This window comes from Camelus dromedarius, chromosome 26, assembly GCF_036321535.1.
Source record: "Camelus dromedarius isolate mCamDro1 chromosome 26, mCamDro1.pat, whole genome shotgun sequence".
Classification (NCBI taxonomy): domain Eukaryota; kingdom Metazoa; phylum Chordata; class Mammalia; order Artiodactyla; family Camelidae; genus Camelus; species Camelus dromedarius.
This window is the reverse complement of record NC_087461.1, coordinates 7,493,821-7,509,783: the sequence shown is the minus strand read 5'-3', so window position 1 is coordinate 7,509,783 and position 15,963 is coordinate 7,493,821. Positions and strand designations below refer to the sequence as shown.

The 15,963-nt window shown below is 48.8% G+C and overlaps 1 protein-coding gene across 2 annotated transcripts in view; it reads left to right on the top strand.

The window, feature by feature from the left end:
- Window positions 1–6,656, top strand: part of CAMK1D (calcium/calmodulin dependent protein kinase ID) — a 344,198-nt gene extending 337,542 nt beyond the window's left edge. For both annotated transcript variants that reach the window (XM_031444848.2, XM_031444847.2), the window contains exon 11: window positions 586–6,656. In XM_031444848.2, the coding sequence (XP_031300708.1) occupies window positions 586–610 (25 nt within the window). In that variant the 3' untranslated portion in view covers window positions 611–6,656. The remainder of the gene's footprint in view (window positions 1–585) is intronic.
- The last annotated feature ends 9,307 nt before the right edge of the window (window positions 6,657–15,963 follow it).

The following is a 15,963-nucleotide window of genomic DNA, read 5'->3' as shown; positions in this document are numbered from 1 at the left end:
AGGGTCGTTCCCATCAGGACACTCCAAGGCCAGTGCATCTACTCGGGGGCAGCAGTGGAGGGACGGCCCACGAGGGATGTTCTAGGCCAGGGGGCTGCTGAGTTCCCACGGGCCTTGGTCAGCAGCCCCGTGTCAGTGTCCTCTGAGTCACAAACGCTTCTCAGCCAAGAGTCCAGACCACGACCAATCTGGGGTCACAAAAGGGTATCACATTCTTAATTACTCTTAAAATCCCTGCTTCACGGAGCTGTTGTAAGAAATAAACACTTCTTAGAAAGATGGTGTATGTTCCATACCTAACCCAATGCCGAGCACATAGTAAAAGTGCTCAGTAAATGGAACCTGTGGTATGGTGGTTAAGCCACGCTGTATCTCGTATCCAAATACACAGCAGTTATAATTATTACAATGAAACAAGGAGGGGAGACTTGGGTCTAAGAAGAATTTGGATACACTGCAGATGTTCCCCCACAAGCAGGTAAAAATGTAGTCAAGCACACAAAAGTTTGCCCCCTGCCACCAACCCTTGCAGCGGGAAGGGGGACTGAAGCTTTGAACCCCTTTGTGTCCCCTGTCCCCCTGCAGGCCTGGCACCCTCCACGCTCTGTAGTTTCATTTCCTCTTCGTCGGGGGTCTCAGGAGTGGGAGCGGATCGGAGACCGAGGCCCACCACTGTGACGACGGTGCACTCTGGAAGCAAGTGACTGGCCCTGGAGGTGGGGCCCAGGGGGCGGGCCAGGGAAGGGGGCCCCCCTGAGGACCACCAGCGCCACCAGCCACTCCAGAGCGATCCCACCTTGCACCGGGCGCCTCCCTGCACAGGACTGGAAGACAGAAGTTTTTTTACGGCCATATTTTATACTGCAATTCTGAAGTGTTCATTTCTCACTAACTTTACTGACTCAAGGGAGCTGACTTCATAGGCTCTGGTGCTGTATATAGGACTCTCGCAAGGCTCTGGTAGAACGGATATTTCCCAGTCCTCTCCCCTGCCGTTTCTGCTCTTCCCAGTAGAGGTAACCATCTGTGTTGTATTTTTTCATTCATGACAAAAAAAAAAGGTTTCAACTGGATTATTTAAGTATTGGTAAATATTGTGCATTAGGACTTTTTTTCCTTCTAAGAAATATGTCCTCTCGAGCTGTACTTCTTATTTCCACGAGCTATTTCTTACGCTTGTCCATGGTAGAATTTTATGTTAACCTTTATGAGATTTTTTTTTCCTCCAAAGGGAATTTTAAGGTATTTTTAAAAATTGTAACAAGAGGATTGATCGAGAATCTGTCTCCAAGGTGAAGAATGCACTTTACTTCAATTCCTTCTCTTTCTCTCCCCTTCTTCCTTGGAGGGGCAGCTCTCTGAGAAAACAGCTCAGCCGTTCTGCAGTCTTCTCCCCCAGGGTGCTGTGGGAGGGGACCTGCAGAGAAACCTTCCTGGCAGCTCCCCCAGCAAACCCCTCTCTGAGTGGAGACCCTCGGGGCCTCTTGCCATCAGCATTCAGAAATGAAGAAGCCTGCTTCCCCCAAACGAAAGGCTAGCCTTGTGGTGAAGGAGATGGACCCCTGCCCACCCCCGACCCCAGCAAAGATTTAAGAGCCTCCCCAGCTGAAGGAGCAAGATGCCATCCTGTTGAGAGTGAATTGCACACGCAGCTCTCATTTCTCTCGAGGAGGGTGACACATGAAGGCCCTGCTCCCAGCGATGCAGTTTTAAAATTTATCTGTTTCTTAAAAAATGCATTTCTCACCTTACAACTGAAAACAGCCTCCAGCTCACACAAGTGGTCTCTGCAGACTTCTGCCCTGTTCTCAGAGGATGGTGGTCCAGGGGAGGAGAGGGGAGCAGCCTTGGAAAGACACTGTTTTTCAGGGTGGTGAGGAGCAGGGACTGCCTGGCAAGCAGGACACCCGCCGCTACAAATACGGCCAGAGACCCACCCAGCCAGTGCTGGAAGCCGTCCCTCTGACCAAGGGAATCCAGAAACCAAAGACCTGTGATGGCGAGGTCACCAAAGATCCCAGTTTGCTGAGGACTGAAGGCTTTCCTGGGATGGAGGACTTTCAGTGCTGAAACCAGCCATGTCTTGGCCAAACTGGATAAGAGTGCACGACTGAGGGAGCCAGTGTGAAAACCAGGGCAGACCACTTTTCCAGGGGGCTTCAAGGATGCTCTCTTGAAGAGGCAAGCAGGTGGTGGCTCCAAACGTCTGCTTTGCAAAAGCCCTCCCTCAGCCCTTACGCCTGTGCAGCGCCTTGAGTTTGCATCCAGAGTCAGCCTCTAGCCTGCCGCCGGCCCCTGTCCACCTGCCTGAGGGTCCAGGGACTTTCTGGGCCCATGTCCTCATGCTCTTTTCCCACAGTTGGCCAGACTCGGCAGATGCTGTTGGTCAGGCTGTCTTTGTCACTTCCACACCTCTGCCTAGGTCCAGGTCAGATGTTCAGTGATGGCCCCCCAACAGAAATACACACACACACACAAAACCATTAAGCATTAACAGCTCCATTCTGCCTCCTTTAGGAAAGACAGGCATCTGGTCTACTCTGCATCCACATGCTTCATAGACACTCAGCCCCTCAACAGGAATCCTATTTGGCACCTACCGCACATGCATCCAGAGTGAAAAGTCAAAGCACCGCTCTTCAAAATCTGTGAAAAGGCTGGAAAAGGCTGTAAAACAATAGACCCAGTTAAGAAGGACGTGTCGCCTGGGTTGGATATGAATCCATGCCCCCCCTTGAGAAGGATGGTGGTACGGATATTATAAACAGTGTCAGAAAACTGAGGCCTCCCTCCAAGTTTTATTAGGGGTTTATTAAGGGGCTTATTAGAATGTTGCTGACTAACGAGCGTAATGGAAAAAATCAAGTTTCTATAGTACAAGAAAACAATGAGATACTACAGGGGATGATAATTTGCGCGAATTTGATACCTTTAACGTGCGTGCAGTTACCAGCTTCTTGTACTATGGGCTGTAGGCAGTCACTTACACTTAAAAAGGCAACATCTGAAGCCAAATTTACAGGCGATTAAGTTATTTGCTGGAGCTGATATGTGAGGTGCATGTTATATGCAATTAGTTTGAAAGTATGTCTGACCTGGAAAGCGCAGAAGAGTTGAAAGAAGGACGAGTTGGCCTGAAGTACATCAGGCCCCAGCAGCGTGCGGGGAGATGGTCACTGGTTTCAGCCCCAAAGTAGGCACTGTTGAACTTGACATTGGGTGAGCCTGTAGTGTCGCAGTGCCACCAGACTTAGGTTTTTTCCCATTGTTTTTGGAAGAGGAGAAAGTAACCCCGATATGGAAGAACCTTTGCTCTGTTGAGAGCGCCTCAGTAATAGAAGAATGGAAGTTCTCTTTCAACTGTATTTGGTATTATTTATACTTTATTACAGCAGGGAAGAGAGCTCAGAGTGTGCCTTTTGACAACACCTGCCAAAAGGAGGGGCGAAGTCGTTGGACCCTCACTGCTGTCAAATCCCACCTACAGAAGCTGAGCCTTGCACATGGATGTCCAGCTCACACTCCCCATCGAGGCCACCGTGTGCAGCGAGGCTAAGGGTGGACCACGGCTTCATCACAGACTGCCTTCCGACACCCGCCCCTCTCCAGCTTGGTCTCTCCACCTTCTCAGAGCAAGTGGATTGTTTTTCTCATTTGAAATGTGTCCTCAAGTGATCTTGGCCTCCGCTGCCTGTCTGTCCCTCCCTTCTCTCATTTTCATCTCAGCAGTGAGGCCATTGGAGAAGCTAGCGTTTGTCTGAAACTGTGAGTGCACGCCCAGATAGGCATGTGATTGTCTTAACTGGGGGACCCTGGAGTCTGGGCCACACACTGCTGTCCCTCAGCGAGCACATGGGGTCTGCAGTGTCGGGTAAAGGCAGCTGGAGCCAAGAGAGAGTGTGCCCACTGAAGTGCACACCTCCACGGAAAACCCTTGAAGAGATACTCAGATGGACAGCAATTCCAGGGCGGCACGTGGCTGTTGCAGTAGGCAGTTCTCACCACCTCCTACTGCCCCTGACTCCATAGGAGGAAAGAAAAGATAATGACCCCTTCATGTTTCCTTTAAAAAAAAAAAAGATGCAGAAAGCAGCAACCCCCCACCCACCCACCCACCCAAAGGCAAGTGTGGCTTGGTGTTCTTGACCATGGCAGTGATCCCCATCACTTCTAAAATCTCACTGCAGGAACAGGGAGCAGCCTCCCCTTGGCACAGGAGCTTCTGACCTTTGAGAAAGTCCCACTGTCCAGCTAGCTCTTAGCATAGTGTCCAAGGAACTGGGCAGTCAGGCTTGGGGTTAAACAGGCAAGGCTTTGGCGCTTAAGGAACATGAGCTGATGAAAGGGATTTGGCATATGACCTCCAGACTCAGTTCACCTGCCCAGCACTAACCTCTTGTTCATTTGTCTCCCGTGGTATCCAGCATATCCCAGGCAAGATTGTGAGTAAGAGAGGGGGACCCCCCCCCATTTAAAACAGACCAGGGTACACCAGAGACAAAGGGAGGGAACCCAAGTGACCCCTCTTGAGAACAGGGGCTGACCCTCTCTCTGGAGAAGTGACAGCATAATCTGATTAACCCCTGGAGTTTGATCTTTCTTGAGCAATATTAAACAGAAAGGAAAGGCCATATCCCGGTGGAGATAACTCAGTATTTTAAGGCTTTGGCCACCACGTCCCTGTGACCCACCCAGAACCCAGGCCAGTGTTAATTCTTCACCTTGGAGAAGCCACGCGGGAACCATCGCTCAGGGCTGAAGGCAGGAGGAGGAGGGTTGTGGCCTCTGTGCTACACCCGCAACTCTCCAACTTGGTGTGACTTCCACAAGCTCACTGCTGGGTTTCCTCTGGATGTGAGAAGGAACAGCACGGTCCAGCCAAGGGCACCTCCTCCCACTTCCATTAACAGAAATAAGACGTACTCTTCGCCAGGGTCGCACAGTCACTCCTGGCAAAGGAAACGAAGGCCCTCCGATTCAGCCAGTGCACGACGCCTCTGCATGTTCTGAAACAGCACCACTCCCCATTCTGCGCTGTCACACTCTGAAAAGCTGGCCTTTTCCTTAAACACATTCCAGACCAAACACTGTTCAGTTTGTTTTTTTTTTTTAAAAAATGTATATACCTGTATGTAACCCACCACTCTTTGCAAGGGGTGGGGAGCTGGTTGGGGCTGCAAGTGTACCTGTCACTGGCCGAAAAGTAGTGTTCCAGGCTTTGGTTTTCAGAAATGAAAATCAACATTTTCAGATAGGAAAGGTGAACTGGGCAGATTTCTGAAAGGGGAGCTTGCTTCCTGACAATGCCAAGGAAACTAGTGCGTGGATGAGATTGCTTGGAAACCTCTGCGCTGGACAGCAGGCAGGGAGGAGGAGGATAGAGGCCTGAGCCCCCTGCGGCCCCCGCCTTCATTGTGGTCTGCGTGCATCGCGATCTGCAGCCCAGGCGTGGGCCCAGGAGCCCAGCCCCACTGTGAAGTCAGCCCCGCATGCTGGCCGCGGCCTGGCCCGCCTCCTGCACTGCACCGCACCGAGTCAGACGGGAAGAAACACCAGCCCTTCCTGCCTTCCCTGCCACCTGCAGCAGGAGCAGCTCGGCTTGTGGCTCCAGGGGCCTCTGCTTCTGCAAACCCAAAGGCTGTGCATTTGGCAGCCAACCCTGCAGCATGTGGCTGTCAGGCCTGGTTTCGTGGACAAAGTGTGGAATGGCTTCTCAGTGTCTGTATCTCTCTACACCAAAGGGACTAACTATTGCATTTCCCCCTTTGTACCAATGCCGCTTCTGCATTCGCCGTCTCCATTTTAAACCTTTTGGTCTCCAAGGAACTTCTCCTATGTTGATTATGTCTTCTGATGATTTACCAACTTACTTTACTTTGAGGTGATTTTATTTTCTTATGGACAGGAAAAAAGAAAGTGAAAGGAGTGTTTGAGGTTTTAGTCAGAGAGATAAGATCACCAGGGAATCAAAAGCCCCAAACACTAGATAAATTACTTCTCAAAGGAAAACCTTCTTCTGGACAGACGGGGGTTCACTGACCCTCACAGTAGCCCTGCATTTGGTGGGGCAGGAGTGCTGGGGCAGGGCTGGCAGCCAGCTTTTTGACATGTTCCAAAAACATGTTCCAAAAACAAAAACATCTTGTCCATGAGAACAATGCTGCAACATTGCAACGTTTCAGAGGACATTTATCTCAGCCCCACGTTGAGGTTGGAAGACAGAAAAAAAAAAAGGTACATTCTGTCCAGAATACAATTCGGAACAATTTCTAAATTGGCTTTGGTCACCACACACAGTGGCATAGGCCTTCTTGCAGCTCTCCCAGCAGTGAGCACGTTTTCCAAAAGCTTATGATGTCAAACCCAGGAATGTCCCCCCGTGTCTATTATTACCAGGCTTGCAACTGGTTCAAATTTTCTGTAAAAAATATGCTTGTCCAAAAGAAGGGAAACTGTGCATTTATTCCATGCATGTAATAAACTCTGCAAGAAGTTTACCCCCCACGGGTTGCGGCACTGCAAAACTGTCAACGGGCCTGTGTAGCAAATGATTCTCTGCCTTGACAATCATGTACACATATCAAGATTTCTATCATAATGATAATGAGATTGATGACTTCTTGTTTTCCTCCAATAAAGACAGTTAATCACCTTCAGATATATGAAGTTTGTTTCTGCTGTGCGGGGTTGGGAGGGCTGTTTCTGCCATTCTTTTCTCCTCTCTCTGAAGTTTGGATTTGAAGGCAGGAGTTTGAATTGAGCCCCTGGAAGCTCATAAGGGTCCCTGAATACTTCATATCACGGCCCAGTGGGCAGGAAGGCCAGGAGTGGGGGCAGGCGGGCACATCTTGGCTTCAAGGCTTGTGGTGGGTGCTCAGGCCCCCCTGCTCCTTGCTGCTGTCAGAAGGTGGCTGGAGGTGGGCCCAGACACCCGGATCACACTAACTAGATATTCTTGAGTCGTTTGGAGTTAAAGCCAGCACTGATTTCCAGGAAGACCTCTCTGAGTAGCACACGCCCACACACATCCATGTCCTCAGCACAGCCTTGGAATTCTTGGTGCCCAAAGGACAGTTGGTTTCTGATTGGAAGACTGGCTGCTGCTATCTCTGTTTGTTGGGGTGTGGGGAATTTAGGGACTACAGCTCATAGCTCATTAAATATATGATGGGGATTGGGTCTGATGACCAGTAATTCTTCCAGTCCACATAGTAAGTGGTTATGAAATAGGGAAGAGTGAATTGGATGTGTGTTATAGAAATGCAGGATAGCAAGGGAAAACAGCGTGGGCCTTAGTGGAAATAAGTGAGCCCCAAAGAAATGCAGTGTACACCCCCTGATGTCTGACGTCTAGTTCTCTCTTGGCTGATGTGCCTTCTCTCATCCCAGGCCCTACTTAGGCGGTGTAATAGAACAAAGGGTTCATTCAGTCGGTGCACAGGTGACATTGTCAGTGCAGATTTTACAGAACAAAGGAACTTTAGTAACCTAATCACTTTTGAAAACTATTTGTAAAGATTTATTAAAGAGAGGGCTCACCCACCGTGACTGAAAATTTAGCCAAAGACAACGTACAGGAGTATAAAACTGATCCTAATAGAAAGCTGGTATTTATTAGGGCCTTAGAGTTAGAAAGTTTAAGGTCACTTTCTTTTTGCTGGGCTCCTGTCACATTGACCAGCCCAGCACCTCCAGACACCTCGCAAGACAGTCACTGAACCTCCCTGTGGCTCAAAAAAGTGTTCAACGTGCACTGAAATTCATGTTAAATTTCTTACACTTTTTTCAGATAAATTTTGGTCTTACATATTCCCTTGGGATGCTCCATCACTGGCCATAACACACTTAAGGAGCCAAAAGTACAAGAATTAAGCAAAAGCCTGCCTGTGTAGATACAGGACTGTCCATCTGGAAGGGAATCACGACAGGTCACAGCAAGCAGAGAGCGTGATGCCAAAGAGGGGTACAAATCGTGCACAGCCAAAACCTCCCAGCTCTCTGTGCCCCCAAGGAGGACGACTGTAACAAAACTCTATTTCATAAAGAAAGGTTCTGAAATCGGAGTGTCTTCAAATCACGTACAGGGCAACCCATTTGGCTGGAGCGGTTGTGGTCCTATGTACATACTTGGCTGTGCTGGTGTCCCCTCGTTTGAGAAAGACCAAAGAAGAGCCCCACTTTTTTTTTTTTACATACTTGGTTGCAAAACCTGTGCTGAGCCCCCAGAACATGTAATCCTCAAAAGAGCACCCCAATAACATAACAGGGAGAGTGTGTGTGTGTCAGCGTGTGATGTTGTTCACGTAAAACAATAAAACAGCCAGCTATTTGACCAGCAAAACAGGTTTATTCAGGCACAACAAAGAACAGCTATTCAGGACATGCACCTGTGGCAAGCCACATGCAAGTCCAATACAGCAAAAGAGAGGAAACTCTTTTAGAGGAGAAGGGGGCGTTGAGAGGGGCTGTAACAAACAAGAAGTCCATGGAGGAAAGCCGGAGTTAGAAGTGTCATGGCTTTTTACTGGCTGAGTTGTAACAGTCTCTCATCAGTTGAGCTGTTGCCAGTCAGGGAGAAAATCTTCCTTCTTCCTGCTGGTGGTTGTAAAGAAGTGTCACTTCCAGCTGGAGATGCAAAGTATGCGTCATCCTATTGGAATCCGTACTGATGTCAAGTCGTCCCTGCAGGAGAGCTGCCCCTCTGGCCTCCCCACTGCCCTTCAGCGGGGTTTCCCTGTATTAATTTTCACAGTGAGCACCCACCATGCAAGGCCTTCCAGCTGAGGGGACCTGTCGTGGGGGCTGATTTCCAGTCCACACACCCTCCATGCACCCTGGCACCGGGGAAAAGGTGCTTGTTTATACGTCCAGTTTAACAGAGGTGCCACATAGGAGGCCTGCTGGCTTGTGTGTGCCCCGCAGACCTGGGAGCACTAGACTGTGTGATGTGGTACAATGAGAACTTCTACCAGGTTTTCAAGGCTGGAGAGAGCTGGGACTGAAATCCCGGGCTCCAGGGGGAGTTCATGTGGCCTCTTTTGTTGAGGGATGTGAGGCGAGGAGAGAAGCGTCGCCCTCAGGAGGCTGTCACTAAGGGCTGGGACAGTTAGAAGCACTTTACAGACTTGCTGTGGCATCGCAGCTGTGGAAAAACGCTGGCCGCGCTTGTCCTGCACAAGAAACCCGGGGAGACTTTGCCTCCCCTTCGGGGCCAGCGGCAGCAGTGAAGTTAGGCCTCAGGGCCCACAGACCCACAAACCCGCCGTCATCTGTTCCCCTGCCGGTTCCCTCCAGTGCCCTGGCCATAAGGTTTCTTCCGTCCATCCATCCATTTATTCATTCAGCCTCTTTGAGCACCTAGTATAGTCAAGCGTTGTCTTTCAGACTGAGAAAACCAAGGTAAAGCCGACGCGGACGCTACCCTCAAAGGCTGCGTGAGGAAGGCTGTGGAGCTGGGAGGACGGGTAGCGTGTGGACAGGAAGAAATCAGCAGAACAGTGTGAGCGAGACCATGGCGGCTGGAGACACAGCGTGCGGATGGACTGGTAACTACTTCCTTGGGCTCGAAGATGGGGTGTGGGCAAAGCGTAGGGAGAGAGGGAGATGGGCTGGAGGATCATCAACAGCAACTACTCCTGGTAACAACGTCACGTACTGACCGTTTGCTGTGCTCTAGGCACTGCGCTCAGTGCATTCCATTCAACATCTCCTTTAACCGTCGGCTTCACAAGGAAGGTGCCCTTATTGCCCAGGTGGGTTCGGAAAGGCTCAGTGATTTACCCCAATTCGGCAGAGTTCCAAACTCAGCTGGCACTGACACCAAGTGCCATTCCACTGCATTGCCTCTCGCGGTTTTGTGCAGGTCACAGATTTACAAACTATGCAATCTGGACTTCATGTATTTCACAGGTAACTGGGGTCGGGGGAGCTGATAACTACTGAGCTGAGGAATGGCATGATCCAACTGGTTAATGTTCGTAAGGTCCCTTCTCCATCTCTGACAGAAATTTCTCCTAATAGCTGAGCCCAGCCTGACACACAGTTCTGTTAAACAGGAACGGCGGAGAGGACACAGGCGTGACAGTGTAACACACTGAGCCCGTGTGTTCCTGCTGTCCAGCTGCTCCATGTCTCATGAGGAATGTCCCAGAAGCTGGATTTGATCTACAATCAGAGATGCAGGAATAATCACAACAGTGCTAGGGTTTTGTTTTGTGAGTTTTTTTGTTTTTCCTTAAGTTAGTCTATTCTCCTGCTCTGATTAATGTCTTGGGGAAGTTCTGTTCATGCACACTGAGTTCATCCCTGACATGCAGACTTCCCTGTCGACTGCTCTTCTCCTCCAGAGCACCTTCAAAGCTGCTGATTTATTTTCAAGAAAGTGTCTCAGATCTCTGGTTCTCTGCCAGCCTCCCCTGGGAGGAACCGTGTTACACATGAGCTCATCTTCCTAATATGTTTCCACCAGCGAGCACGGCCTCTGTCCAGGAAGACTTAGTGGGCCAGGAAAACGCAATTCTTGGTCAACGTATGAACCCTTTTCCTCCTGCCCACCTCTCTGCCCACCTCTTCCCCTCCCTATAACATTTCTTTAGCTTCAATGTTGTATTTGTCTTGAGGGCACCAGGATCTATTTTTGTGGGTCTTGCTAGGTCAGGCTGTGTATATCAGCTCATGGAGAAAAACTCACACGGGAGGCTGAGCCGCCAGCCCACCTGGCTGTCATCATGCAGATGAGCACCCGAGCAAGCCCTCTAATGAGGACCAGCTGCTCCCCAGCATGGACACGGAAAACAGCTGACTTCTGGACTCTGCCAGCCCAAGGTGCTTGTCACAAGGCACCCCCAGGGGAGGAGAGAAAGCTTACTCAGAGGTAAGGCTTTCAAACTGTCTTGTGTCTGGGCTGTAATCCCTACAGTGAAGGAACGTCTCAAGGGCACCAGGAGTGGGGAGGACCTTGCAACAAACATTGACCATCTCGCACTTTCTGTGGGTCAGAACTTGGCCTCTGGGTGCCTCTGGCCCCAGCTGCCCGTGAGGTTGCAGCCCAGATGCTGTCGGCTGGAGCTGGGACATCCCAGGACGTGGCTGGGACTGAAGGATGTGCTTCTAAGTTCATTGATGGGGTCATTGGCAGGTTCGTTCCTCATGGACTGAGGGCTTCATTCCTGGTCATACCATGTGGGCCTCCTCTAGGGCTGCTGACAACATGGGTAATGCTAGAGGGAGAGAGATAGACAGACAGATAGACAGGCAGTGAGAGAACATGAAAGTCCCCAGAGTGGATACTGGTTTTTATAACCTAATCTTGTAAATGGTATCCCACTGCCTCTGCCATATTCTATTAATTGGAACTGAGGATTACCCAAGGATTTGATCAAGATTTGGGGGCCTTGGGGGGAGCGCTCTAGAAGTCTGCCTCCCTCAGCATCGCCCCTCTGTCAGCACACTCAAGACAGCTCAGTCACCCTTGCTGACCAGAGAGAGAGCATGCGGCTGGACTGGCACTTGTGGTCCATGTGGTGAGGGAGAGGCAGCTTGAGAACAGACACTGGATGCTGGCAAGTGCATCTCAAACCAACATGAACTCAATTACCGTCTTCAAAATCTTTAATTTGCTGTAAGAATGTAGCACAGACACCAATGCATTAGCAAACTGCCCTGGGGAGGCCTCAAGCTTCTAGACAAAGCATACCCTGAGTCCTGACAGGAAGCTTTTATATCTTCAGAGGGAAAAAAAAGTGGCCAAACGCTTCACACCCATAGGCAAGCCCCATCTACCGGTGTCAGCGGGGTCCTTCTTAAAGAACTCATGGGTTCCCGTGCTCCACGTGGAGATGGAAAATGAAGCCGCGCCCCACGGCAGCTGGTTCTCACGACTGCGGTTACACCTGGGCACGGAGCAGGGCTGGAAAGGGCTTTACTCCGGACCAGTTAAAGTGGCTCCCCTCTGCCTGAAGATGGACAGGAGGGGCACAACTCGCCAGTGGGCCCAGCAGACGTGGCCCCTTCTCGCCAACGCCGACACACACGTGCAGAGGGGTTTACAGTGACTGAGGCACGTTACAGTGAACTCCCATCCAGTTGTCACCATGGCCACGAGGTGAGTGGGAATGGTCCTGATTTCTGCCTTGTACACGAGGGAACTGGGACTCAGAGGGTGGCAGTGATCAGTGTTAAGGGCTCGAGTTGGGCCTCCATAAAGCCCAGGGCAGTCACCCCCATAGCGGAGTGGATGAAGACGTGTCAGCGGAAACCTGGCCACGTGCAGGGTCATGAGTGGGCTTATTTCATAGCTTTGGAAGAAAAATCTGAGTTTTCATGGAGGCCTCCTGGGCAAGCAGGAAATAGAACACATCCCGGCTGGGATGTTTCCTGGGTCCCTCCTGACCTGCTCTCCTGGTTGGACTCCCAGCTCTCCACCTGTGGCCACCCACGAGCCCAACAAGATCAGGGCTGGAAACTCAGTCCTCTCACTTGGCCCTGTTCCATCCTCTCCGGTGAGGACTTTTTCACAAATGAAAATTCCCTGAGCACCTCCGCTGTGCTAGACACCATTCTAGGCACTGAGGATACAGTAGTGAGGACGCGTCCCCTCCCCCTCCCCCTTTCATTCCTCCGCAGCCCCTCAGTGTGTGTGCAGGAGCTGCAGGCGTGATCAGAAGAGCTGGAGCTGTGAGTCTATCACCCGCTGTTGAAGAAGCAGCAAGTTCGCCTTCTCCTCTCCAGAGGCGGGGCTGTGCAGAGCAATTTCCCAGGCTGGAGGACTCCACAGTCCACTCACAGGACCCCGCACAGGCGTGCTGAGCCAGCATGCCCAGGAGATTGCTGCTAAAACACTGACTGCGATCACTGAGCTCCAGACATTAACTGGCCTTGTCTCATCCGAGGCCAACAACTCTCCATGTTTCTTGTGGCTTCCCACCCATGTCTACAACCCTGCATCGGCCCTGAGGGACTATTAGCAAGTCCCAGAGACCAAGGGGAATCCAAAGACTTGGTTGTGGTCCCAGATGTGCCACTAACGAGCTGTGTAATCTTGGGTGACTCATTCTGCGCTTTGCCTTCTGTGTTCATTTATACCATGATGGACCCCCAAGCTCCCAGCTCTCGAGCCTCTGACACTCAGACCTCCCCGAGTTCCCATGTTACAAGCACGCTGGGTGCCAGTGCCCCTGTTTGGGTTTTGCTTTTTGTCTGGAAAAGATTGCCACTGTCCAGTGTACCCCTTTTGCTCCCTGAGAAACATGGAAAAGAGTCTCAGTTGAACCTGTGAATTTTGGGCTTTTCTAGATTTGGATCCCAGCCCAGAGGCAAGGAAGAACACGAGTTAGAATTGTTAGTCATTATGAAACCTACATTTCCTATCAGTTCTTTCCAAGTCTGGTGTTAAATTAACAAACTCAAATATGAGGGTTAACAAGGATGATTCAAGCCTAGAGAATGTGGTGGCATGACGTTGGCCTTAAATAATGGAAAGAAAAGGGCTTTTCTGATCCATTTGTTGACAAAAGACAGCAAGAGATCGTTTATCTAGTTCAGGGATCTGCAAAAAGTTTTGATTGCGCACCCTTTTGATAAAATGTTTTTGAGCACACAAACATCTCTAATAATGTGAATAGTTGGAAACTGCAGGTGTGTAGTATTATACCTACTGATGAACATATAAAACATACACAAAAGGAAGAAAATTAAAGGACAAGATCAAAACAAAGAAACTCTTGTCAGCAGAACAAAGTGTTTTATCTTTGTTACATTAATGTGATTCAGTAGGTAGTTTATTTTTGTAACATGGCAACTTGAAAGTCTGATTCTAGCTCTAATTTGTCCAAATTCTTGGTTTCTGGGCACTATTTGTAACTGAAAAAGTTGCAGTGCAAAAAAAATCTATCTATCTATCTATCTATCTATCTATCTATCTATCTATCTATATATCTACATTGAAGAAATCCATCATTGGAGAGCTTGTAACTGGGGACGTGACCAAATCCAAACTGGAAACTTACAAGACTGAAGGTAGTGTCATTCTGTCACCAAGTCCAACCTTATACTGTTCCCCTCATGACAGGCCAATAAATTGAGAGACAAGTTTTCGGGGTAAGGAATCACAACTTTATTCGGAAAACCAGCAGACTGAGAAGATGGTGAACTAGTGTCCTAAAGAACCATGTTGCCTGGGTTTGGATGTTCGTTTTTTTATACAGCAGAGGGAGGGAGGTGATGAGGTAAAGTGGAAAAGGCATTAAGTTGTTGCAAATATTTCCTGGTTCCAGTCAGACTCTGTAGGGGATGTGTTAATTTCTACTTTCCTGCAGCCATTACAGGTCGCCCTGGTCAGGATGTTTCCAGTGAGTTAAAAGAAAAAAAAAAGGTATTTTAAGTTTAAGCTCAGGCATGGGAGGCAGGGTTCCTGGAGATGGGCCATTATGTATACTTTAAGCTCTAGGCAACATTGCTTTAGTGATTACCTTGTAGCAAAAGCAATAGAATACAAAGGTTGAAGTAAAAGAAACATCCAGTATGGAGTCAGGTTTGTTTCCCTGTTACATTTACAGAATGTTCCTTCTTTCCAAGCTCCTCCTCATACTCTTCCTGTTCAAGACCCTGGACCCCACTAAATCATGTTACACAAATATAGAACTATAATCCAGGCACAAACAGTTCCTCAAAGACCCTATTTTTCCTTAAAACACTACTATGGATGGCTAGAGACTGCTACTGGTCAATGTTTGTATTTAACTCTTAATAAACAAATTTTTTGAAAACTCACAGTTGAATGGAAATATGTACTAATATCTTTCTCTCAATTAAGACACTTCAGGGAGCTTGGCGCTTCAGACCACCACAGCAATGGTCCCCAAACTTTTGAAGAATGTGGCCCCTTTTCATGGAGCTCAGCATCCTAGCAAGTAGAATTGACTAAGAAAAGACACAGTGCAAATAGCTTTTCAAAATGAATCTGTAAAGAAAATGTGGTATTTACAGGCAATGGAATATTATTCAGCCCTAAAAAGGAGGACATCCTGACATTAGTGACAACATATGTGAACCAGCCGGACATTATGCTAACAGAACAAATGCTGTATGCTTCGACTTCTATAAGGTATCTGAAACAGCCCAGCTTACAGAAGCAGAGAGCACAGTGGTGGTTGCCAGGGGCTTGGCAGGCAGGGAAATGGAGAGTTGTTATTCAGTGGGTAAAAAGTTCCAGTTACACTGAATGAATATATTCTAGAGATCGGCTGTACAACATCCTGTCTGGAGCAAGCAATATCATCTTGTGCATTTCACACCTTAATGAGAGTAGATCTCATATTAAGTGTTCTTTCCAAAACAAAAGCCAAATCTAAACAAGTCCAAAAGGACACAAGGAAACTCTGGGTCGTATTGGGTATCTCTGTTACCTTGATTGTGGTCACAGTATGATGGATGTTTGCATATGTCCAAACTCATCAAATCGTACACATTAAACATGGGCAGTTCTTCATAAACCAAGTATACCTCAATAAAGGTGTAAAAACTGGGTTTGTATTCTATTACTCAAAGTGGTTTCTATGTCTATTAAGCAATAGTAAGGACACGTAGGAGACATATTTCATCAGTCTACAGACAAGGAATTAGGCAAACTTGCAACCACTCTGCAGTCCTTGACCACAGCCATGACCAAGCCCCCATGAAAACATTCCCCCTAGTGGCTGGGGAAAGTATTTGGGAATAAATATGCAGACCTCTTAGTGATTGCCTTGAAGACCTAAGCCTATTACATTGTGACAAACCTTATACTAACCAAAGGGCCTTATGGTAAAGGGGGCATTGTGAAATTGTAAGTCCTTCTCTGGCTCCAGTCAGTGACCCTTGTGACCTCATGAAGCAAAAAAGCACAATGAGGAGAGATTGTAAAGGAGGCGGAGGTAAAAAGCTTGCACAGAAAGAGAACCATCTGCATATAATTGAGATACTGGG